At 43.9% G+C, this 24,457-nt stretch overlaps 1 protein-coding gene across 8 annotated transcripts in view; it reads left to right on the top strand.

Annotated features, from left to right (window-relative positions):
• Positions 1 to 24,457, top strand: part of DEPDC5 (DEP domain containing 5, GATOR1 subcomplex subunit) — a 147,766-nt gene that overhangs the window by 102,120 nt on the left and 21,189 nt on the right. For 5 of the 8 annotated variants that reach the window (XM_023559201.2, XM_023559200.2, XM_023559198.2 and 2 more), the window contains 6 exons: positions 6,154 to 6,262; positions 17,543 to 17,697; positions 19,837 to 19,914; positions 20,408 to 20,540; positions 22,274 to 22,382; positions 23,216 to 23,440. In XM_023559201.2, the coding sequence (XP_023414969.1) occupies positions 6,154 to 6,262; positions 17,543 to 17,697; positions 19,837 to 19,914; positions 20,408 to 20,540; positions 22,274 to 22,382; positions 23,216 to 23,440 (809 nt within the window). Of the gene's footprint in view, positions 1 to 6,153; positions 6,263 to 9,937; positions 10,004 to 17,542; positions 17,698 to 19,385; positions 19,429 to 19,836; positions 19,915 to 20,407; positions 20,541 to 20,868; positions 21,286 to 22,273; positions 22,383 to 23,215; positions 23,441 to 24,457 lie in introns of those variants that run through there. The other 3 variants (XM_064272420.1, XM_064272418.1, XM_023559202.2) reach the window with 3 other exon arrangements.

The following is a 24,457-nucleotide window of genomic DNA, read 5'->3' as shown; positions in this document are numbered from 1 at the left end:
GAGGCCCCAGACTTCTTCCTTGCCCTGGATGACTGTTCCTGGGTAACGTGGTCCATTTTCTCAGTGCTAGAGGTAACGTAGAGGGACCCAGACCTTTATGTAATGTTTACTGATGCATACTTTTTGTTTGTTTGCTTTTCTTTTTCTTTCGTTGCACCAAGCAGATTCAATTTTATTTACTATGAAAAACAATGTTATAGAAATATGAAAATGAATTTTAAAAATTTTGCCAGTAGTCCCACCATCTTACCATAACTGTGTTTATTTCTTCCAGTTCCCTTCCAATCTTTATTTGTAGGCATGTGCACTTAGTCAGGCTCTTGTGGAAGACAGAGGCTCCTGAAGTCTGCCTTATGCTGATTAACAGCATGGATGAGACAAGTCTGGGAAGCAGGTGCCAGTCAGTGGGCTTCTCTGCTCCTATTAGCTGAGGAGAACCCAGCGACAGCCAAGGCAGGACAGAGAGGGAGACACCCCAAAGAGACAAGATGTTCATGGCCTGTCCAAGATGGCTCTCGTCCTGTATACTTGTAGCTAAAGGTTCCACGGTGAAAGCACACTGGCAGTGTGACATTAACCCTCATCTGTCTGCAGCATCATTTGAGGAGCATCTGTGTGCTTTTTCTCACCCTGTCTCTGTGGAGGGTGTGTCCTCTTCCTCCCCGCACATATGTCACTTCTTCTGTGGAGGCATTGCTGGAGACCCTCTTCCTGGTAGAGTATCGTGTGCCCTCATGTATGTTCCTGCATATATACGTATACATCATCTCTGGTTGTTTTGTGTCTAATCTCTCCTCCTGAGCCGTTAGACAAGGAGCATCTTACAAAGACAGGGTCTTATTCATCTTTCAATCTGATTCCCAACCTGTGGGTGAGCATGTAGAGGACAACTCAATAAATGTGGTTTATTGTGTGTATCAGATGACACATCCGAGGGGCCACTGTGGGTTAACCCAGACTTCCTGCCACAGCTGGCCCAGCCCTAGCCTACTGCTGCAGCCTCAGAAGATGCAAGAGAACATCACAGTATGTGTTTGTGGATGAGGCTGAGAAAGGCTGTACTGTAATGTAGGAGACAGACAGAGACAGTACGGTATAAGTCAACGAGAAAGGATCAAGCACTGATTCTGCTTTTCCTATGGGAATTACAGCTCAGGGTAACCAAGTGATTGGTGTGGGGAAGTTTCTTTTTTTAAATATTCCAGCTAGTACATATAGAAGGAATGGTAGGATATCACTATTGTGTAGTCTCTAATGAATTAATGAACATAGCAGAGATTGTCAATGTCTGCTAACATCACCAAAGAGTGATAACTAGACATTCTGGGCCTCCATGTAGAAGTACACACCACCAGTAATGAAATATTCTTACCCAAAAGCAAACCTAACTCTGCTCGGACCTCTAGATACAACTTCTGATTTTCAGGACCTGCAGGGCACAGAGGAACATGTTAAGCAATAAAGGGGGTGTTATCTGCAGAATCTACACAGTGTAAATTTGTAGGACAAATAAACAACTTTCTTCAAAAAATAAATTGCAAGGGTAAAAGGGGAGATGGAGAGGAGCTTATAGTTCAAGAGACTTAAGAAACATAACGTATTGCAAAGTAGGGATCTTAATTGAATCCTGTTTGAACGAATTGTAAAAAAATTTTTTTTTGAGATAATTGGAGAAATACTTTACATTACGAAATTTGAAACAATTTTAATGTGTGATAATAGAATTTTCTAAGTTATTACCTTTTAGAAATACTGTGCACACTGAAATATTTATAGATGGAAATATCATGTGTAAATTTTGCTTCAAAATAATCTAGGTGATGCAACCAATGTCACAAAAAAATTTGTGTATGTTTTTGAATGAGAAACTAATTTTGCTGTAAACTTTCACCTAAGACACAATAAAATTTTAAAAATATATAATCTAATACACAAAAACTAATTCAGAATGGATCAAAGACCTAAATATAAAACCAAAAATTATAAAGATCGTAGAAGAAAAATTAGGGTCAGTGCTAGAGGCCTAACACACAGCATAAATAGGATACAAACCATAACTAACAGTACACGAACACCAGAAGATAACCTAGATAACTGGAATCTTCTTAAAATTAAACACTTATGTTCATCAAAAGACTTCACCAAAAGAGTAAAAAGAGAACCTACAGACTTGGGGAAAAATTTTTGGCAATGACATATCTGACAAAGGTCTGATCTCTAAAATCTGTAGAAAAATCCAACACTTTTACAACAAAAAGAAAAATAATCCCTGACAGGGAGCACAGCAGAGGACCCCTGAGGGAGCAGGAGATCAGTGGGATACAGACCCCAAATTCTCGTAAAAAGACCAAACTTAATGGTCTGACTGAGACTAGAGGAATCCCGGCGGCCATGGTCCCCAGACCTTCTGTCGGCACAGGACAGGAACCATCCCCGAAGACAACTCATCAGACATGAAACGGACTGGTCAGCGGGTGGGAGAGAGATGCTGATGAAGAGTGAGCTAATTATATCAGGTGGACACTTGAGATTGTGTTGGCAACTCTTGTCTGGAGGGGGGATGGGAGGATAGAGAGGGAAGCCAGCAAAATTGTCAAGAAAGGAGAGACTGAAAGGGCTGACTCAAGAGGGGGAGAGCAAGTGGGAGTAGGGAGTGAGATGTATGTAAACTTATATGTGACAGACTGATTGGATTTGTAAACGTTCACTTGAAGCTTAATAAAAGTTATAAAAAAAAAAAGTACCACTCCAAAAAAAAAAAAAAAAGGGGCAAAGGTATGAACACACACTTCATAAAAGAAGATATTCAGGCAGCTAACAGACACATGAGGAAATGCTTGCGATCACTAGACATTAGAGAAATGCAAATCAAAACTACAGTGAAATACCATCTCACCCCAATGTTACTGGCATGAGTCAAAAAAACAGAAAATAACAAATGTTGGAGAGGTTGTGGGGAGATTGAACTCTTATGCCCTGCTGGTGGGAATGCAAAATGGTGCAACCATTTTGGAAAATGGTATGGTGCTTCCTTGAAAAGCTAAAAATAGAAATATCATAGGATCTAACAAACCCACTCCTAGGAATATATCCTAGGGAAATAAGAGCCGTCACACGAATAGACATATGCACTCCCACTCATTGCAGCATTATTCACAAAAGCAAAAAGATGGAAACAACGTAAGCACCCATCAACAAGATGAATGGGTAAGCAAACTATGGTACATACAGACAGTGGAATACTACACAGTGATAAAGAACAATGATGAATCTGCAAAACATCTCACAATATGGATGAATCCAGAGGACATTATGCTGAGTGAAATATGTCAATCACAAAAGGACAAATACTGTAGAAACCACTATTATAAAAACTCATGAAGAAGTTTCCACAGAGAAAGAAACAATCTTTGATGGTTACGAGGGAGAGGGACAGGGAGGGAAAAACACTAAATAGACGATAGATAACTGGTAACTTACATGAAGGGTAAGACAGTACACAGTACTGGGGAGATCAGCACAACTTGAACATGACAAAGGCATAGAAGCTTCATAGGCACATCCAAACTCCCTGAGGGACTGAATTACTGGGTTGAGTGCTGCGAACCATGGTCGTGGGGGACATCTAGCTCAATTGGCATAACATAGTTTGTAAAAAAAAAAATGTTTAACGTCCTACTTTGGTGAGTAGCATCTGGGGTCTTGAAAGCTTGTGAGTGGCCATCTAAGATGCTGTACTGGTCCCACCCCATCTGGAGCAAGGGAGAAAGAAGAAAATCAAAGACACAAGGGAAAGATTAGACCAAGGGACTAATGGACCACAGCTACCACAGCCTCCACCAGACTGAATCCAGCACAACTAGATGGTGCCTGGCCACCACCACCGACTGCTCTGACAGGGATCATAATAGAAAGCTGGAGAAAAATGTAGAACAAAGTTCTAGTTCACAAAAAAAGACCAGACTTAACTAGTGTGATAGAGACTGGAGAAACCCCGAGAGTATAGCCCCCAGGCACCCTTCTAACTCAGTACTGAAGTCACTCCTGAGGTTCACCCTTCATCCAAAGATTAGACAGGCCCATAAAACAAATGATAATACACGTACCTCAACCATGTATTCAAGACTAAATGGGTATACCAGCCCAGGGGAAGGACAAGAGGGCAGGAGGGGGCAGGAAAGCTGGACGAATGGGAATGGGAAACACTGAGGTTGGAAAAAACCCATTGCGGCAGAGTCAATTCTGACTCATAGCAACCCTATGGCAGAGTAGAACTGTACCATTAAGTTTCCAAGGAGCAGCTCATGGGTTCAAACTCCTGACCTTCTGGTTAGCAGCCGAGCTCTTAACCACTGCACCATCAGGGTTGGCAAAGAATGTTGAATATACCATGGACTGCCAAAAGAATGAACAATCTGTCTTGGAAGAATGTTCCTTAGAAGCAAGGTTGGTAAGACTATGTCTCACATACTTTGGACATGTTATCAGGAGGGGTTTGTCTCTGGAGAAGGACATCATGCTTGGTAAAGTAGAGGGTCGGTGAAAAAGAGGAAGACCCTCGACGAGATGGATTGACACGCAGTGGCTGCAACAATGGGCTTAAGTATAACAACAATCACAAGGATGGCACAGGACCAGGCAGTGTTTCATTCTGCTGTGCTTAGGGTTGCTGTGAGTTGGAATCAACTCTACGGCACCTAACAACAAGGTTGAAAAGGGGAGAGTGTTGACATGTTGTGGGGTTGGCAACCAATGTCACAAAACAATATGTGTATTAATTAATGAGAAACTAATTTCCTCTGTAGACCTTTATCTAAAGCACAGTTAAAAACAAAACAACAAAAAATATATAATCTAGGCAAACAGGTATAGATGAAACAAGATTGGCTTTAAGTATATAATTTGGAGTCTTGGGTATGTAGGGGTTTATTATATTATCTTTACTTTTGTATGTGTTTGAACTTCATAATAAAAAGTATAAAGAGTGTGACAGTTTACTATAGGAACATATTTTTAACTTCAGAATTTAAGATGAGAAGTGTCACAGGTTGGGTTCACGGGAAACAGACTCTGAAGCAGAGTATAGTGTGCAGGATATTGATAAAGAGTGGCCTTAGGATTAGCACCTGTGGGAGGGAGGGGACAGAAGCAGGACTGCAGAGGGAGAAGCTGAGCTGTGATGCAGGCCCAGTGACAGCCTTGGCTGGCCTATGTGAGAGCTGACACTAGAACAGCCTCCAGAGGTGACCCACTTGGGACGACAGGGCTGGGCCTTCATACCTCCTCATCCACCATTCATTGGATGTGGACAGCCAAGTCATGCAGGCAGCAAGGCCTTCACGACAGGGATCTGAGCGGTGCCTCGCAGTGTCTGCCACCAGAAGTGGATGTCACGGTGATAATGAAGCATTTAAGACTCTAATGTGACTCTTCCAAATACCTACTAAAAATAGAATGCGATATATTAAAACGATTTCATTTGGAGGAATATTTAAGCTATAAATAGTTCATAGTTAATTTTAGTAAGGAGAAAAATTAGGAAAATAAGTATGTGAATATGCATTTATGTACATCAGAATGAGATGAGATGTCATAGGAAAACCATAGTTGTTTTGTGTTATGAGATAATGCCTGTGAGATTTATGTGACTGTTTTTGTGTGCGGGGAGATGGATGCAAGTATATATGTTTGAAAGATTAACATATAAATACCTTCAGAATGTATAGGAAGTTATCACATTTTCCCCTATTTAATTTATGCCTTATGCTAATATAACCTTAATTTTCAGAATATGCTTTTGCTGGTGTATTTAATAAGAAATTGGGAAAAAGTCTCCCCAAAGGATTGAAAACATGGTGTTCATGGATGGAATCACTGAAACCTCATCACTCGCTTTTGCAAAGTCATATGTAAGCACTAGGGCCCCCCAGGATGCTTTTTAAATTGGACTGTTTTCTGATTTCCCATGGAGGACTTGTGATTGTCGAGGGCAATGAATGAAGTAAAGGGTATCATGCAGGACCTGAGGGGGAAAACATGGCAGAAACGTGTGTTCAAAGACGACATGACTAAGATGTCTTTATCTTGGCTAATGTGGGTCCTTCACCCGGGAGCTCTGAACAACTTGCAGCCATCTGTGTTTCTTCCTTTCAGGTGCCTTGGAGAACAGCAGGCAGCAGTGCATGGTGGGAAGAGCTCCACCCAGCCTGCAGAGAGCAGCAGTGTTGCCATGACACCCACATACGTGGACAGCCCACGAAAGGTAAGAAACCCCTCCAGTGATGGGGGGCGGGGCTGCCTTGTGATGTGGTAGGATGAGTTGATTGTATATTTTCTTACCCGGTTCCTATCCCTGGAAGGTGAAGGAGATTCCATAGATGTCTTTTATTTTTCAGAATTGTGGTCAAATGGTGTATCCATCTGTATATTAATTTATTTTACTTCAGTATCATGAAATTTCCCTATGTCATTAAATATTTCTCAAAAGCATAATTAAAAAAAATAGTTATATAATATTTAATCATACAGATGTACCCTCATTACACTTTTTGGCTAAAAATGTAGATGGTTTCTCTGATTTTTCTATATTTTTTAGTAACTGTTTCATTAATTTTATAATCATTTTTTAACATGTCGCCGTTATAAATAATGCTGCAAACATTATTTGTACATAATTTTCGACCACATCAGTTCTTATTTCCTTAGGAAGGATTACTAGAATTACACTACTAGGATGGAGAGATTAAAGTATAAGAAAAAGTATCAACTAAGGCTACAAGCATCTTATAGCATCTTATAGAATCTGTAGACCAGAGTCGGCAAACTGTTAAAGGGCCAGATAATATTTTAGGATTTGTGGGCCAAGAGGCAAATCAAAGCTATTATGTAAGTACTTCTATAATCATTTAAAACTACAAAAACCACTCCTGGCGCTCAGGCCACAAGAAAGCAGGTCGCTGGCCGGATCTGGCCTGCTGGCAATAGTTCGCAGACCCCGCTCCAGGCAGTGGCTTTAGCTGCAGTCCCAAGGATGATCTTTGTGTAACACTGTTGGTCAAGGGAGGGTCTTTTCACCTGTCCTCACATGTGTAGTTGAAGACCAGCAGCTTCTCTGCGTCCACATTTTCTGGCAGGGAACGGACGCAAATGAAACAATGAGATACACAGGAGCCTGTGTGTTGTCCACTAGTTTTATCTCTGCTCACTTGTCATCTTTAGGGATTAGAAACAGTGCCAGGGACAGGACTGAGAAGTGGAGAAAGTATAGAGTCACAGCGTTAAGATGCACCAAAGACCAAATATTAATTGGCTGTACAGAATGCTTCCCTAACGTTGCCTTCCAGCTGAATGCGAGATGAATTGTCAGTAGTGCTGGATGTTGAGTCCCAGGTCGTCAAGGCGAAGCAGACATGTCGTGAGATGGCCAAAGTGGAGAGCCCTGGCCAACATGCCCAGGAATTTCTCGTGTAGGCTGCCTGGGGTGCCTGAATCGGCATCTCCACAGCCCACCTTTCCGTGGTCTGTCCCTGAAGTTTGCAGTGGCTTATAGGAAACAGCACCGAGGTTGATAAAACAGACCCTCCAAGTCTGTTTGCTTTTAGAATTGAGGAAAAATTGTAGGAAAACAGGGACCTGGAGAGTTATCAAATGCCATTTCTGAATTTCAGTGATGATAAAGCATAAACAGTAGAAAGATTTTGAAGGGATAGAGGGCACTTCTTTTTTTTTTTTCAAGCACTTTTTTTAAAATTGTACTTTAAGTGACTGTTTACAAATCAAGTCAGTCTCTCATACAAAAATTTATATACACCTTGCTGTATACTCCTAATTGCTCTCCCCCTAATGACACAGCACACTCTTTCCCTCCACTCTCTATTTTCGTGTCCATTCGGCCAGCTTCTGACCCCCTCTGAGAGTGCACTCCTTGACCTTAAGAAGATGTAAGAAAATCAGAAAAGATCTAGCAAACAGGCTGTCAACTGACGAGGCAGTGCCTGTGGGAGACAGGCTAGAAGGATTAGGATTCAGCGTTAAGCGTTCGTGCATTCAGGTGTTATGGAGCGCCTTACGTAGGCTAGGCATTAGGGGGGTGGAGATAAGAGAGCTACCCTAGCTCTCAAGGAGCTCGCAGTTTATATTGGGAATAAACCTGTAAGTAATGATTACGGCACAGCAAGATAAGGGTATGGTGGTGATACATTTGACCAAGATTATAGCCACACAGAGGGGGCTCTTATTAAACTGTTCCTATAATAGCAAAGGTAGATGGGGGCTGTCATAATGAAATGAATGAAATCATGTAGAGATTAGGTGTCTTTGGGGAAGTGACTCACCCTCTCTGGGCCTTACCTTCTCCCTCCTGAAAATGACTTGGTTAGACAAGTCACTGGCTTCCAAATTTGTATTCATGAAGCTCTTTGTTCAGATAAAACGCACTCTGAATAGGTGCTGATAGAAGAGCTTTCTCCGGTGGTGGACGGTGGATGGGGCAGGAGAGCCGGACCTTCCCTTCCTGCTTTGTCCTCCTCTTCACCTCCAGAAACCTTTACAGAACCCCCAAGGCTCCCTGGGATATTTGACAGCCATTGGATGTGATGGAATCAGAGGTCACTTTCGCCTGCATAAGGGGCAGCAGCAATTAACGCTGGCCTTCTACTTGATCCCTTGGTGCCTTGCTACTGGGTAAGAAAAGGCTGGTCCAAGCCAGAGTTTTAAGATCTTGCTGGTTGTCAGGGCAGCACTGTAGATCTGAGGAATGATCAGTGCTCCTGGCACTGTCTTCATGTGTCTTACCAGTGCTGTTAGGAGCCCTGGTGGTGCAACGGTTAAGTACTCGACTAACTGAAAGGTCGAAGGTTCGAACCCACTAACCACCCTGTGGGAGAAAAAACCTGGCAATCTACTCCTGTAAAGATTTACAGCCTAGAAGACCCTATGGGGCAGATCTACACTGTCCTATTAGGTTGCTATGAGTCAGAATTAACTCAGTTGACCGAACAGCACTCAACAAAATGCTGTTAAGACAGCCACCATGTCGCTTCAGAGAGATGGTTATTCCTATGTCATTGACTAAAGGCCAAAGCTAGGATCTTGTTTCCGCTTCGAAACCAATGGGGGCTACGAGAGCTTAGGTGTGTGAAACAGCTATCAAAGGTTTATTTGGAAAACTGTTTCAAAAGGATTCTTTGGAAAAGCCCTCTATGTCATTTTTGTTTCGAATACTTAGTGACTTGAACCTTACCAGAGAGTAGGTTAGGAGGGGGAGACATTTTCATGAAGCCTCTTATGACACTTGTGCATCCGACATTACATATTTCCTAGCTTCTTGATGATGCTTTTGTCACACAACCAGTAGGGGAGAAGGTATTGCTGTTTCTGTACCCCTTGTCTGTTCAGAAAATTAAGAATGTTTCCAGCATTCCTCTTCTCCCATCTGGCTGCCATGTTAGTGACAGAGGCAGAAATGGAAACCTCAGGCCTCTGTGCAGCTCACCCCTCAACCAGGTGGGAGGCCAGGATGCTGCCGTGAAGCCACTCTCTGCCATCCTACCAAGCTGCTCTGTGGCCTTTCCATTGCTAGGCATAGGTCTGAAGGAATTTCAGAGCTATGTGAGAGGATATAAGCATCCACTTTTCTCTGATGAGACCTGTGGGATCTTGGACATACCTTCTAGCCCAGGTGCTTCTCCCCCACAGATGGGGCACCTGCCCAAGAAGGTATGAGTTCCTGCTAATGCTTTGCACTTGAATATTATCTCCCTGGATGGATCTTTTCTTTTTTTCTCTGTTCCCCTCATGTGTCCCCGTTCTTCCCTCTTTTTTTTTTTCTTTCCCTTCCTTTGCCTTCCCATGATGGTTAACCACTGGTACCCATTCCGTTTCTTCACTTCCTTGCACCTGCTGCTGCTGCTGCTGCTTCCTCCTCCTCTGACTTCAGGATGGGGCCTTCTTTATGGAGTTTGTCCGCAGCCCACGCACAGCATCGTCTGCCTTCTACCCACAGGTTAGTCCAACCCCGGGCGCCAAGCCTGTGCATGCCTGTCCTTTTGGCAGACGCCACGGGTGGAATTGGGCTAACACTGAGTGTGAGGGGCAGTGAGACTGAATGTGAGCTCAGAGGTGTGTATTCTCCACCATGGTGTTCACAGCAGCGAAGGGGCTGGAAGACATTCATAAATGAGAACATACAGTTCCACCACCATCGACACACGTGCTTCTTCTCTCTTTCTGTCTGCTTCACATCAGTTTGCCACTGAGTCTTTGTCACGTTGTGGCATCTTCCTCTGTAGGTATTTCTGCTCATATAATGTAAGTGACATGAAATATGCTTCCTTAAGGACTGAACACTTATTTTTTTTCTCCTAGTAGAGCCAGATAAATTCCTACCTGTGTTTGATGAGGTGGTGAAAACGAAGCAAACAGTTATTAATAGGCATGTACTAGGTCATTAGCTGACAGCACACAGCCTGGGCAGCTCGCCTCGCCCTTGGCTCCACCGAGCTCATTTGTCAGATAAGAGGTTTGGACTAGATCTTCAGGGGCCTTCTCAGCTTTAAAACTCTTAACTTACTAAGTGCCAAGCACATGTATTACCTCATTTCATCCTCATAACATAACCTATGAGTTAAGTAGAAGTTTCATTCTAGTTTTTACAAATGAAGAAATCAAGGCACAAATAAAATTGTCACGTGCTCAAAGCACACAGTAAGGGGTAGAGCTGTGATTTAAATTCTGGACCCACAGCTTGACTCTCAACCTGCTCTGTAATTACCATTAGTAATTGGCCTGGTGGCATAGTTGTTAAGCGCTCAGTTGCTAATCAAAAGGTCAGCATTTCAAACCCACCAGCCACTCCATGGGAGAAAGATGCAACAATCTGTTTCTGTAAAGATTAACAAAACAAAACCAGCCTTGGAAACCCTATGGGGCAGTTCCGCTACGTCCTATAGGGTTGCTATGAGTCAGAATTGACTCGATAGCAATGGGTTTAGTTTTTGGTTTAGATAAGGAGAAGCTGGGCTCCCTGCCCTTTATAGAGGCCTCTGGGTATATGAAATTAACTTAGCTACAGAGAACCAGTTATAGAGACCTGAAAGCATTGGGAAGGTTTATGCAGAGTGGAACAAGCTAAGGAGGATGGGAGTTGGGAGGTTCACCAGCAAAGGTTATTGAGTCCTCATTTGATGGATGAAATTGTCGTTTGTTGAGTACCCACTCTGTCTGCTATAGCGCAGAGGGCTTTGCAATCATAATCTTCATTACAGCCTATGAGGTGCAGGTATTATGACACCGTTTTCCAGGTAATGAAACTGAGTCTCAAAGACATTGCCTTGTCAATGGGCACACATCTAGTGAGAGGCTGAGCCCCTCCACCACCCTGTTCACTGTGCTGGGAGTGAAAGGGCTTAGTTAACAGTGGAGTTATTATGGATTGAATTGTGTCAGAAAATGTGTGTCAACTTGGGTAGGCCGTGATTCTGAGTATTGTGTGGATGTCCTCCATTTTGTGATCTGCTGTGATTTATCCTACCCATTGTCGTTGAGTTGATTCCAACTGATAGTGACCCTACAGATTGGAGTAGAACTGCCCCATATGATTTCCAAGGAGCAGCTGGTAGATTTTGAGCTACTACTGCCACCAGGGCTCTATGATCATCCTATGTATTGTATATCCTAACTTCAGTGATGCTAACGAGAGCAATTAAAAGCAGTTGTGTTAATGAGGCAGGACTCAGTCTACGAGATTACGTTGTATCTTGAGTCAGTTTCTTTTGAGATATAAAAGAGACTCAAGCAGAGAAGAGAGGGACCTCATACCACCATGAAAGAAGCACCGAGAGTGGAGCACATCCTTTGGACCCTGGGTCCTTGGGCTGATAAACTCCTAGACCAGGGGAAGACTGATAACAAGGACTTTTCCCCAGAGCCAACAGAGAGAGAAAGGCTTCCCCTGAGCTGGTGCCCTGAATTTGGACTTCCAGCCTCCTAGACTGTGAAAGAATAATTTTCTGTTTGTTAAAGCCATCCACTTCTGGTATTTCTGTTATACCAAACCCAAACCCACTGCTGTCGAGTCGATTCCGACTCATAGCGACCCTATACGACAGAGTAGAACTGTCCCATAGAGTTTCCAAGGAGCTCATGGCGGGTTCGAACTGCTGACCTCTTGGTTAACAGCCATAGCACTTAACCACTATGCCACCAGGGTTTCTGTTCTGTTATAGCAGCACTAAATAACTAAGACAGGATCCTTCCCTTTCTTAGGAGACCAGAGAGGGCTGTGTCTATCTGTGGTGGCCTTCAAATGTCTCCATCTGTCTCTCACCAGTGAGCCTTGTGACCAGGCAGATCCCCATCAGGACCTTTTAGTCTGAATCAAGGCTCTCTGACCTCTGGGTGTGGAAGGCACACTGTCTAATTGCTTTAAATAGACTCAGGTTGATCTTGTTCATCCTTTACTTTCTAAAAAAGACCCTATTGTGAAAAGTTTTGGACTTAGATTAGAATATAACATAAGAAAAAATCAACAGAGCCAGGAGAGAATTGTTTTTATATATTCTGTAATATAATAATTCGTACCGCTTCATGTGGTAGAATTCATCAGTAGAGCAGGAGTAGATGAGTTTACACAGTTGGGAATAGCAAATAGAGATCAAATTTCATGGATAAAGTTTGTATTACTCACCAGATGTGTTGTTAAAAAGGATGTGAAAGTTAGTTATAACTATTTATAACAACAACAACAACAAAAAGAGCAGCCACTAAGGCTGCTAATGTACAACCAAACACCTCATGGAATTTGGTTACTTGGTTATAAGGTTTAGGGTCATGGTTTCATGGGACATACCAGTTAATTGGCCTAAAACCGTGTTTAGTGTTTCTGTTCTACCTCCTAATTCTTTGCGTAGTGCCTGGGGTCTTAAAAGCTTGCAAGCAACCATCCAAGGTACAGTTGACCTCCGTTTTCCTGGAGTGACAAAGGAAGCAGAAGGATCAGGAATAAGGAGGAAACAGAATGTGTTGCTAAGTGCCTCCATGAATAATGGCCTCCCTTGCTGTGAGACCAGAACGGGGTGGTACCCTGCTACCGTTCCTGAATGTTTTATGTATTTTCATTGTTGATTTTATATTTGCTGAGTCTCTTTATGTTTTTCTTGTTTTTTATTTTGATGTGCAGGATTGTTAGTTTCCTTTGTGGTTACCGTAAAATTTACCTCTATTTTTCTAAGTTTAAACCAGTCTTTTATTTCTTGATATCGCCTTGACTTCCTCTCCATATGAAAGTTCTATGACTATATTATTTAGTCCCCATTTTATTGTTTTAGTGTTGTCATCTTTTACATATTGACATCTCTTTTTCCCTATTTTCAGTATTTTAGCCTTGACTTTTTTTTGTGACTTCCCTATCTGAGTTGATATCTTGTTGTTCTGTACTGTGTTCTATCTTGTATTGTTATCTGATATTGATTCTCTAACCAAAGGACTCTCTTCAGTGTTTCTTGTAGTTTTGGCTTGGTTTTTACAAATTCCCTTAATTTCTGTGTGTCTGGAAATGCCCTAATTTCGCCATTGTATTTTTTTTTTAGATGAGTTTTTTTTTTTTTTAATTGCACTTTAGATGAAGGTTTACAGAACAAACTAGCTTCTTGTTAAACAGTACACATGTAGTTTTATGACATTGGTTAACAACCCCACGGCATGTCAGCACTCTCCCTTCTTGACTTTGGGTTGTCTATTACCAGCTTTTCTGTCTCCTCCTGCCTTCTAGTTCTTTCCCCTGGACTGGTGTGACCCTTTAGTCTCGTTTTGTTTTATGGGCCTGTCTAGTCTTTGGCTGAAGGGCGAATCTCAGGAGTGGCTTCGTTACTGAGCTAAAAAGGTGTCCAGGAGCCAAACTGTCGGGGTTTCTTCAGTCTCTGTCAGGCCAGTGAGTCTGGTCTTTTTTTGTGAGTTAGAATTTTGTTCTACATTTTTCTCCGGCTTTGTCCAGGACCCTCTATTGTAATCCCTGTCAGAGCAGGCAGTGATGGTAGCCGGGCACCAGCTAGTTGTACTGGATTCAGTCTGGTGGAGGCCATGGTATCTCCATCATATTTGAGAGACAGTTTTGCTGGGTATATAATTCTTAGCTGACAATTTTTTTCCTTTAAGACTTTGTATATGTAATCCCATTGCCTTCTGGCCTGTATGGCTGAGTAGTCAGAGCTTAGTCTTATTGACTCTCCTTTCTAGATGACTTTTCATTTATTCCTAGCTGCTCTTAAAATTCTCTGTTTATCTTTGGTTTTGGTAAGTTTTATCATGATACATGTCTTGGTGACTTCTTTTGGGGATCTACGCTATGTGGGTTTCAGTGAGCTTTTTGCATAGATGTCGTCTCATCTTTCACGGTATCAGGGAAGTTTTCTGCCAACAAAGCTTCAATTATTCTCTCTTTATTTTCTGTTATCCCTGCTCCCCGCCCCCTCTCCCCCTGCTCCCCTGGTACTTCAGTCACTTGTAGGTTGTTCCTCTTGATAGAGTCCCCATAATTCTTAGGGTTTCTTAATTTTTTTTTAATTCTTTTATCTGATTTTTCCTCAAATAAATTGGTGTCAAGTGCTTTATCTTTAATCTCACTAATTCTGACTTCCATTGCCTCAGTTTTGCTCCTATGAGTTTGTATTGAGTTGTCTAATTCTGAAATTTTACTATTTATCTTTGGATTTCTATTTAGTTGCCATATCTCTCCAGTTTCTTCTGGTCTGTGACCTGTTCTCAGTCTTCCCTTGTTTTTTATGACCTTGACAGTCTTAAGGATTATTGGCCAGATATCCTGCAGAAAGGGAAGTCATTGCTTAGGGGACACAGCACTTCTGTTACAGTGGTGGAGTGATTTGGAAATGGATAGTGGTGAATTGCACATGAATTCAGTGACACTGAATGTTGAATAGGCAAATGTTTTGTTGTGTATATTTTTACCACAATTAAACAGTAATAAAAAAAAAAGATTCAAAATGGTCGTAAGATAAAAGAAACTAGTTGTTCAGAGTAAGTAACTTTTCCTGTTATGAAAACCTGAGTTAAATGCCTTTCTGTGCAGCCTTTGAAACACAGGCATTGTAGATACAGAGCAGGGGTCAGGAAACTTATGGGCCAAATCTGGCACATTGTCTGATTTTATAAATAAGGTTTTATTAGAACACAAGCCACACCCCTTTGTATTGTTTTTGGCTGCTTTCGTGCCACAACAGCTGAGTTGAGCAGTTGTAACAGAGACCATATTGTCCACATTAAACATTTACTATTGGAAACCCTGGTGGTGCAGTGGTTAAGAGCTACAGCTACTAATCAAAAGGTCGGCAGTTCAAATCCACCAGGCGCTCCTTGGAAACTCTATGGGGCAGTTCTACTCTGTCCTATAGGGTCGCCGTGAGTCGGAATCGACTCGATGGCAGTGGGTTTGGTGTTTTTTTGTTGTTGTTTATCTGGCCCTTTGGACCCCTGGTAGCACAGTGGTTAAAAGCTCTGCTGCTAACCAACAGGTAGTTCAAATCCACTAGCTGCTCCTTGGAAACCCTATGGGGCAGTTTTACTCTGTCCCATAAGTTCGCTGTGAGTTGCAATTGACTTGACAGTAATGAGTTTGGTTTTTTTATCTGGCCCTTTACAGAAGACGTTTGGCAGCTCCTGATACTGAGTGTAGCTCTTTAATCATACCCCTACCAAAATAAAATTGCAGGAATCATTGAAGTTTCTGGCAACACCTCCTTAGGTTAGGCTGATGGAACAATTCTCGGTGCGGTAGATGAGTGATAACCCTAGTGCAGGAGCCAGTACCTAAGAGCCACTCTTATATGCTGTAGATCTGGGTCTAGTCCTCAGTCAGCTTCTCCTAATTTAATTTTTTACAGCATTGTATCTGTTCCAAAGCTTTGCTAGTTAGGAGCATATGATGATTGGTAAATTACTAACTGCCCCTTGCTGAATTGCCGCATGAATTTAGGATGACAACAAAGCCTGTATGGTCCCATTAGCAAATCATTGAACATGCCGTAAGAGAGCAAAATGGTTCTTTTAGAACCCGGGGTGCTTTGCCCCACAGGAGACATTCGGCTGTATCTGGAGACATTTTTATTTGTCACCACTTGTGGGAGGAAGCTACTGGCATGTTAGTAGGTAGAGGCCTTGGGTGCTGCTCAACATCCTGCAATGCACAGAACAGACGCTGTAACAAATCATTATGCAGCCTCAAATGTCAGTAGTGCTGAAGTTGAGAAGCCTTGTTTTTGAAGTTTTACATCATCTAACAAAATATCTGAAAATATAAGGCTCCTTTCTGAAGGTATCCAAGAGCCCCATGTTACAGGGAATAGGAGCCTTACACTTTTCCAGAAGCACTCAGGCAAGGCTTTGTTATCTTTGCTGATGGCCTACTCTGTGCACAGGAAGCTTACAGACAGATGCTGCAGGTATTCTAGGTGAGCAGGTCATAAGTCTTGCTCTCCAAGACACCTAAAGGCAATGAGACAGATATAACACCATTCCATGAGACAAAACCTGGCAAATACCAAGGGAGGTCATGGAGGCTCAAAGTAGAGAGAAAGATGGTTTCTGCTTGGTGGGTGGGGCCAAATGAATCAGGAAGATGCATTTGAAGTGGTTCTTCAAGACTGATAGGTTTTTAGCAGGTAGTTGTGGAAATTCCAGGGCAACAGGGCACATAGCATTAAACATGCAGGATTTGATTTGTCTGGAAATGTACACATGGGTGAAGGGTGAGCTGTCTGTCAGGAACGCAGGTTGGGCCTCTGTTGTGCAAAACCCTTAATGCCTCTTGTAGCTCATGGGGACACTTCAGGATTCACAGTAACTGAGCAATGGGATTGGAATGATTCTTTAGGAAGACGAAAATGGAGGCTATGTCTTGGGCGCCATCTTGAACGAGGTGGCAGGTAGGGTTTTTGAGGGAGAAGCTAAAGACAGAGGGCCCATTAGGAGATCGTTACAGCTGTCTCAAGCAGTAGGCATGACTTGGAGAGGCATGTGAGTGAGTCTGGGAGGGAAGGCCACAAGACAAGGCCTCTCTTTAGATGTTAAGCTAGGAGAAAAGGGTGCTATCAGATGCCTCTGAGGTCTTGAACCTCAGTAGGAGGAAAACCAACACTGCTGCTGGTAGGAAAGGAGGGCTGGGTTAGGATGGGAAAGAGTGTGCCTGCTGCACTGCTCACCTGTCTGTCTCTCCATGTGTTTTCTCTCTCTCTGCCTCCACCATTCTCATGAGAAGTTATTCTGATTTCTTTACACTTTGTATGGACTTATCTTTGGTGTAAATTTTGTGGTTCAAGTTTGTGCTGGAGTGACTTCTTTGGTCCTGGGGATTTACTATGAACAGTTGCCTCCTGTTCAGAACGCAGTGCACAAGGCTGAGTGTGGTCTCCAGACTTCCCTAACTCTTCTACCAGGACCAGTGGGGACTGGAAATGAGAGAGGAATAGAAACAACCATGTTTGCAAATAGCATTAGAGATTTGTGTGTGTGTTAATTCTTAAATCTCCTACAGGTGTCTGTAGACCAGACGGCTGCTCCAGTCTTGGATGGCACTAGCCTGGGGGTAAGCACAGGCCAATCCATGGACAGAGGCAACAGCCAGACCTTTGGGAACTCCCAGAATGCAGGGGAACAGGGCTTCCCCTCCGCAAACCCTAGTGACAACAGGTGAGATTCAGAACAACTGAACTCGTGCTCTGGGCAGTGGGGACAGTCTAACCACAGAGGCTGCAGTGGCTGGGTATCCAAAGCCTGGGTCAGAGTTCTGACTTGCCATGAATTATGTGTAGGACCCTGGGCAAGTCAATCCTTACCACCACCTCTAAGATGGGGTTAGTAGTTTGTCCCCTGCTTTTCTCAAAGCATTGCTAACAGGTTCCCATAGAAATGTGGGAAAGTCAGGCATCATGCAGAAGGGGACTCAGTGGGCCCAGACCAAATTCACCTTGTTCAACATGGCAACCCTGGCAGGACATAGCTTGGCACAAGAGAGCCTGCAGTCAATAATTGTTGGTTGAAGAAGTAAACAAGCAGTGAATCAGTTGATGTGGCCAAACATGGTCTGTCTTCTACTCAGTGTCCACAGGAAGAAGTTTCTTGCACCTCATTTGCTTGAGCAAGTGCTCCAGCTTTTGATGCCATTGCCAAATCAGAGAAGTTTCTTTCTTATTTCCTTCCCAGCTCTCTTTGCTTTATAATGATTCTGCCCAGTCCATCTTGTTGCCTCGTTGTCCTAAGTGAGCAGTCCTTGGTTAAAGGGTTTAAGAAACTTGGCTTTTCCATCCCTTCACCTGAGAGCAAAGTGTCCCCTGGGCCTGCTCACCTGGCCGACCCTTGTCTAGCAGTCACTGGGTTTCTTTTATGTCACAAGTTCTACCCTGGTTTCCCCTGTGCTCACTCACTCTGGCCAGGGGCATGGGGATGCTGGTCACCTCAGAAGCAGAAGGTCTGGTCTTCTGGAGTCCTGACTTCTCCCCAGCCTATGTCCCCATCAAGCCTGGCTGACTTTTCAGCTCAGGCCATGGGGGAGGCTGGGGTGGCTGCCCAGTGAATGGGAAGGGCATGCATTTCTGATTCCTCATTGCTTACAAGGGTAGAGCAACAGGTTTTCTTCTGCTTTGGGAAGAAAAGAGGAGATGAGAAGACTAAAAATGACATGGCCTGGAGAATCAGGACCAGTGACTGGAAATTACAGAGAACAGTTCCATTTCATGATAAAGAACTTACTAGCAACAGGGACTGCTGCATGGAAATGGGCTGTACTTCGAAGAGCCCAATTCTCTGCTGGTAAAGGTGTTCACAGGCAGGAGAGCCTCTTGTCACCACTCTGACAGCAGGGAGCCAGGCATTAGAAAGATGTTCACTTGAAGGATCTTTAAAGGCTTTTTTATAACTCTAACCTGGGTCCTAGAACCTCCACATAGCCAGAAACAGAATGCTGGGGCTAAGGAAAGAGAGAGGTCCAGGGAACTTGAGGGGCTTCTAGATAAGCCCAGAGCTGTCCATTTCCATACGGTGGTGGCCCTGTGTATCTCATGCTCAGTAGCTGAGTACTGAGTATGTTATACCGGGCCATCATACCGTTGAGGAAGAACTTAGCAACAGGTGGTGGAAAGATCTGGGCTCTGGAGTCAGACCAACCTGGACTCATGTTCAAACTCTGACACCTCTCAGCTTTTTTTTTCTTTTAGTCCTTTACCATTTCTGAGCTTCAGTGGGTTGATGTTATTGTTACTACATTTGGTATTGTTTGCCATTTTGGATTTTGTGGATATCAGTCCTATGCTTAGTATTTTACATACATGAACCTCACAACAACCCTGAAAGACAGGAATAGTGTTATCCCCATTTTTCAGATGAGGAAACTAAGGCCAAGAAAAGACAAAGGCCCTACAGCTGGTAAGTGGTGATACTGGGATTCCATCGCCTGTGCTCTCACCAGTTACCTGGCTCTCTCTGGTGAAGATTAAATGATGTGACATGTGAACGGCCCTTGGGGCAAAACCGGAGCACTCGGAGAGATTTCTCAGAAGTGGTTGGGCCTCTGGCAGGTTATTAGAGGGGAATGCTTAGTAAGGGTAAGTGAATTTATATACAAAACCAGTTTTATTTATTTATTTTTTAATGTACATGCTTTGGAAGGAGGAAATCCCCTGTAAGATATCTCCAGGCTGTAGCTGTCCAGCATTTGTTGGAACATCTTTAGTGTCAATAGGTCCGTAAGAAATGGAGTGTGTTCCTAAGATTTGTGCTGTCCAACCGTGTGTGTACCTTCTGGCTTGGCTGACCAGACACTCTGTGTTGCAGCTCTCAGCAGCTGGCGACTAGCTCCCTGACATCCTCCTCTACCCTAGCAGAGATCCTGGAAGCCATGAAGCACCCCTCGTAAGTGGTGGTCATGTGTGAGGGTGCAGGGGTGGGAGGATCCCTCAGGACCCATGCCATGGCGGTGCTCAGGCCATGTGGCATGGTGGGTTCGTACTGTGACTCTGTTGCTCACCAGCTGTGAGACCTTGGGAAGTTACTTGACCTCTCTGAGCCTGTGTTAAGACTCTGTTGTAAAATGGGAGCATAGTGGCTAAATCATGGAACTGATGTAAGGAGTAAATGACATAATTATGTAAAATACCAAGTATGATGCCTGACAAGTATAGGTATTCTATAAATGTCAGTTCCCTTTTCCTTTTTCCCCTATAACACCTGTTTTTCTTGTCATGGAGATTTCTCTGGGCCCAGGAATAGTGAAGAGGAATTGCTTTATGGCAGTCCTCACCTCAGATACTAAATGCTTTAGTAGGAATCCCTTCTTTCTCCTCTTTTCTTTCTGCTTGGTACCACCGTGAATGTGCACACCCTGTCCCCTGCTCCTGCAACTCAGGACCGGCGTCCAGCTGCTTTCTGAGCAGAAGGGCCTCTCGCCGTGCTGCTTTATCAGTGCCGAGGTGGTGCACTGGCTGGTGAACAATGTGGAGGGGGTCCAGACTCAGGTGATGGCCATCGACATCATGCAGGTGAGACTCAAGAGCAGGGCCTGCAGGACTGTCCACTCAGGGTCCCACCTTCAGAGTTTCTGAAAGAGTCACCCATTCCAGTAATGAGATCTGCAGGTGGGGGTGAGGATCTGTTGTTTCTAAGTGTAAGGGCTATCTGGAATTCAGGAAAGAACAAGTCTTGCTTTGAAATATACTGTACCTTGACTCAAAACTCTGGCAAAATTTATTGTCTTGGCTGCAATGTTCTGAAGGGAGTCTGTGCACTTTTGAACCTCAGAGGAAGCACTGGGAAAGACCCTGGGGGCCGCTTTCCCTCTGCCTCAAGCCCTCATTTTCTCCTGGTCAGCTCCTGCTTATTCAAGACCCAACGGTGGACTCAGGCCCCTGCCTCAGGGCCCTCCTGGTACCCTGCGCTTACTCTGACAGAGCACTCAGCCCCCAGAGGGAAGACTCTGCTCATATCTCATCTGTCTTCCACCTGGACTGGGCTCCTGGAGGGCAGGGCCATGTCTTAGTGTCCCTTTCCATAGCACCAGTGCCCGACACGTTGCTTGGCACACAGTAGGCCGATAGTGCTTGCCAAATTTAATGACACTGTTCAGACCTGGAATTAAACCTGAGAGTTGGCCAAGGCAGTCCACGCCATCCCATCTGCACAGAGGTCCCACCAGATGTCAGTGCGTTAGCTGACCAGCTGGGTTGTCATCACAGAAATGGGAAACCAACAACTGGTTTGAGTAAGCCTGAGATCATCAATTCTGTCTTGGAGGCTCTCGATGTGCTGTTGCCTGGTAACTTCATATATCCTCTCCTCTCCCTGACCAGTAGTGTTTCCATAGTCATACAGTGGAATAGTATACAGCAGTTACATGAGTGAGCTGGAGGTGCACATATCAACATGGGGAGACATCAGGAGCGTGATCCTGGGTGAAAAAATAAGTTGCAAAATGATACGCATACTATTAGACCCTTTACTTAAATTTAAAATCACACAGAATGCTTTATATTCCTCAATTCATGTCTGCATAATAAAATTATTAAAAATGTACATGAAGATTAATTATTTATAGAGAGAGAAAGAAGGGAGAGTGTGGAGTTTTTTTTTTTTTTTTAATGAAAAGCTTGTTAAAGCTGAATGGTAGATATACTTGGTTTTTCTTTATACTTTTCTATATATTTGAAGTATTTGATGTTATTATTATGTGCTTATATATTTTATGATACAATTGTACCAAGCACAGCCTTTGGTTTTCCACTAATTAGTGCATACTTATATTTTTTCCCCTGAATTCTTTAATATGAAGAAAATGCAGTAAGTCAATTTCTTTTATATATATACATTATATGTAGTATAATATATATATTATGTATATAATTTTATTTAGTTGTTGTTAAGAACATACACAGCAGGAACATACACCAACTCAACCATTTCTGCACGTACAAGTTAGTGACATTGATTTCATTCTTCGAGTTGTGCAACCATTCTCACCGTCCTTTTCTGAATTGTTCCTCTCGAATGAACATAAACTCACTGCCCCCTGAGGTTTCTGTGTAATCATTTGAATTGCTCTTGGCAATTTGATCCCATATAGATAGTTCTTAAAAGAGTATAATCCTCGATCAGCATTTAACTTAGTGCAGTTGTCATGTCCCGTTGGGGGTGGGGGAGGCTGCAGTGAGTATGTGAGAGCTGCTGCTCTAAGATGTCCCTCTGCAGAATTTCAGAGTGTCCACATCTTTCCTCCTAGAAAATGCTAGAAGAGCAACTCATCACACATGCCTCCGGTGAAGTTTTGCGGACCTTCATCTACGGTTTCTATTTCTACAAGATAGTAACGGACAAAGAGCCCGACCGAGGTCAGTGAATGAGGAGAATGTTTTTCCTGGTGACTTGCTCTCTCAAATGAACATGCTTCTTGAGCTCCATTTGTGTCTTAGTGTTCCAGGTTGATGGGACTGTCAACTTCCTTGAGCATTTTACTTAATTTAAGTGTAGCCAGAGTGACAGAGTTTCTTAGGCTGCGGTATGTTCTTGGTGAGGACTGTGTGGGTGGAAGATAAATCTAAACGAGGCCGAGGCACTTGGTATGAGGAAATTCCCATGGGTCGTTTTTTGGTAGCAGTTTTTAATTCTAGCCTCACCCCACCCCCAGCACAGGTGGTTCTGATAATGACAGGGCCCAAATCTAGTCTATGATTTATAGCACTTTTCACTTACTGGGTCACCAGATTCCCTTTATTACCCCAGGAAGACATCCTGTGGTAGTTTTTCAAGATATATTTTAAGTGTTTGTTTTTTAAAAAATGAGAAAAAGCAGTCCCTGGGGGGAGCACTTTCCAGCATGGTCAGAGCAGGCTCGTGTAGCCTCGGAGACGCCAGGCCTCGGACCAACGTCTCCAGCACACTCAGAGCCCGGGGCTCCCATCCTGCAGACAGTGGCTTCCCTCCTCCGGGCTTAAGGAATCACAAATCAGATGAATCGACCAGTGCCATGTTGGAAGTACACCTCCTTGTAGTCGTTAGTGTGTCTGTCATCACCTTTTCGCATAAATTCTCAGTGTGACCAGTACAGGCCTATTTTGCCTTCAAGTTGAAAAAACCCAGGTTACCATGGTGTGCTCTGAGATGAGAGATCTGAAACAGGAGATCAGTGTTTTCACTGAGGCCCCTCTCCCCTCTGCTTTTCCAGTGGCCATGCAGCAGCCTACCACGTGGCACACGACAGCAGTAGACGACTTCACCAGCTTCCAGCGGAAGTGGTTCGAGGTGGCCTTTGTGGCAGAAGAGCGTTTGCACTCGGAGATCCCTGCCTTCCTCCTGCCCTGGCTGCCCAGTCGACCAGCCTCCTACGCAAGCAGGCACAGCTCCTTCAGCCGCAGCTTTGGAGGACGGAGCCAGGCAGCCGCACTTTTAGGTAGATGCCCAACCCAGGTGGGGCCTGGGGTACCTGAGGGAGGGTGCAACCAGCCTGGGGACTGATGCCATGCAAGCTGGGGTTAGAGCCACTGTGGCTGTCACACCAGCCATTCCCTCTGTCAGTACTGTGGGCTGTTTCACTCTGGCCGAGTAACTGGAGCCTCATTATCATCTCAACCGACTTATGTTCAGCAGCTGCCAAGTGAAGGCCCAGTGAGAAACCTGCATAGGTAGAAGAGAATATAAAATGTGGCTGTTTCCCTAAGAGGCTTTCAGAATATAAGAGACGGGGTCTGGTGGGCTGGTTCTCACAGCAGTTCATTCCTACCAGAGGCCTTCCCTAGACTGTAGTGTTCTAGGATCTCAGGAAAGTTAGGAACTGAAAAGGTCAGCCATTCCTGAGCATGCCTCTCCCCCTTCACTCCTCACCACACTGAGGGATACCACTGAGAATCTCCCTCCTTTCCTCAGTTCCTGCAGCTCTGCAAGAGAGTGGGCACCTTCTTATTGAAGGTGGTGACTCTGATAGAAAGTGGGGGCCTCCACTCCAGAACACCCTTAGGAAAGACATGCTTTAGGCGAGGCCTCATGGGAGGTTGGAGAGATCTTCAAAGCCACTTGGAAGGAAAGAAGCAAGTATAACACAGACCAACACCAGTGAAATTGTACCTTCCACTTAGTTTACCTATAAAGGCCTAAACCAAAAAAATAAACCCATTGCCATTGAGGCAATTCTGACTCATAGTGACCCTATAGGACAGAGTAGAACTGCTCCTTAGGGTTTCCAAGGCTGTAATCTTTGCAGAAGCAGACTGTCACCTCTTTCTCCTGTAGAGTGGCTGGTGGGTTCTAACCACCGACCTTTTGTTTAGCAGCTGAGCACTTTAACCAATGAGCTACCAGGGCTCTTTTGTAAAGGTCCAGCTACCTGGAATTCTTATCTGGATGGTGGTCTATCACTGTAATCACTTTTATATGCACCCTGAAATCTTCTGCCTGTCTGCCTTTGCCACGC

This window comes from Loxodonta africana, chromosome 19 (genome assembly GCF_030014295.1).
Source record: "Loxodonta africana isolate mLoxAfr1 chromosome 19, mLoxAfr1.hap2, whole genome shotgun sequence".
NCBI classification, from domain to species: Eukaryota; Metazoa; Chordata; class Mammalia; order Proboscidea; family Elephantidae; genus Loxodonta; species Loxodonta africana.
Note: the sequence above shows the minus strand (reverse complement) of the source record. Positions and strands in the feature narration are given on the sequence as shown.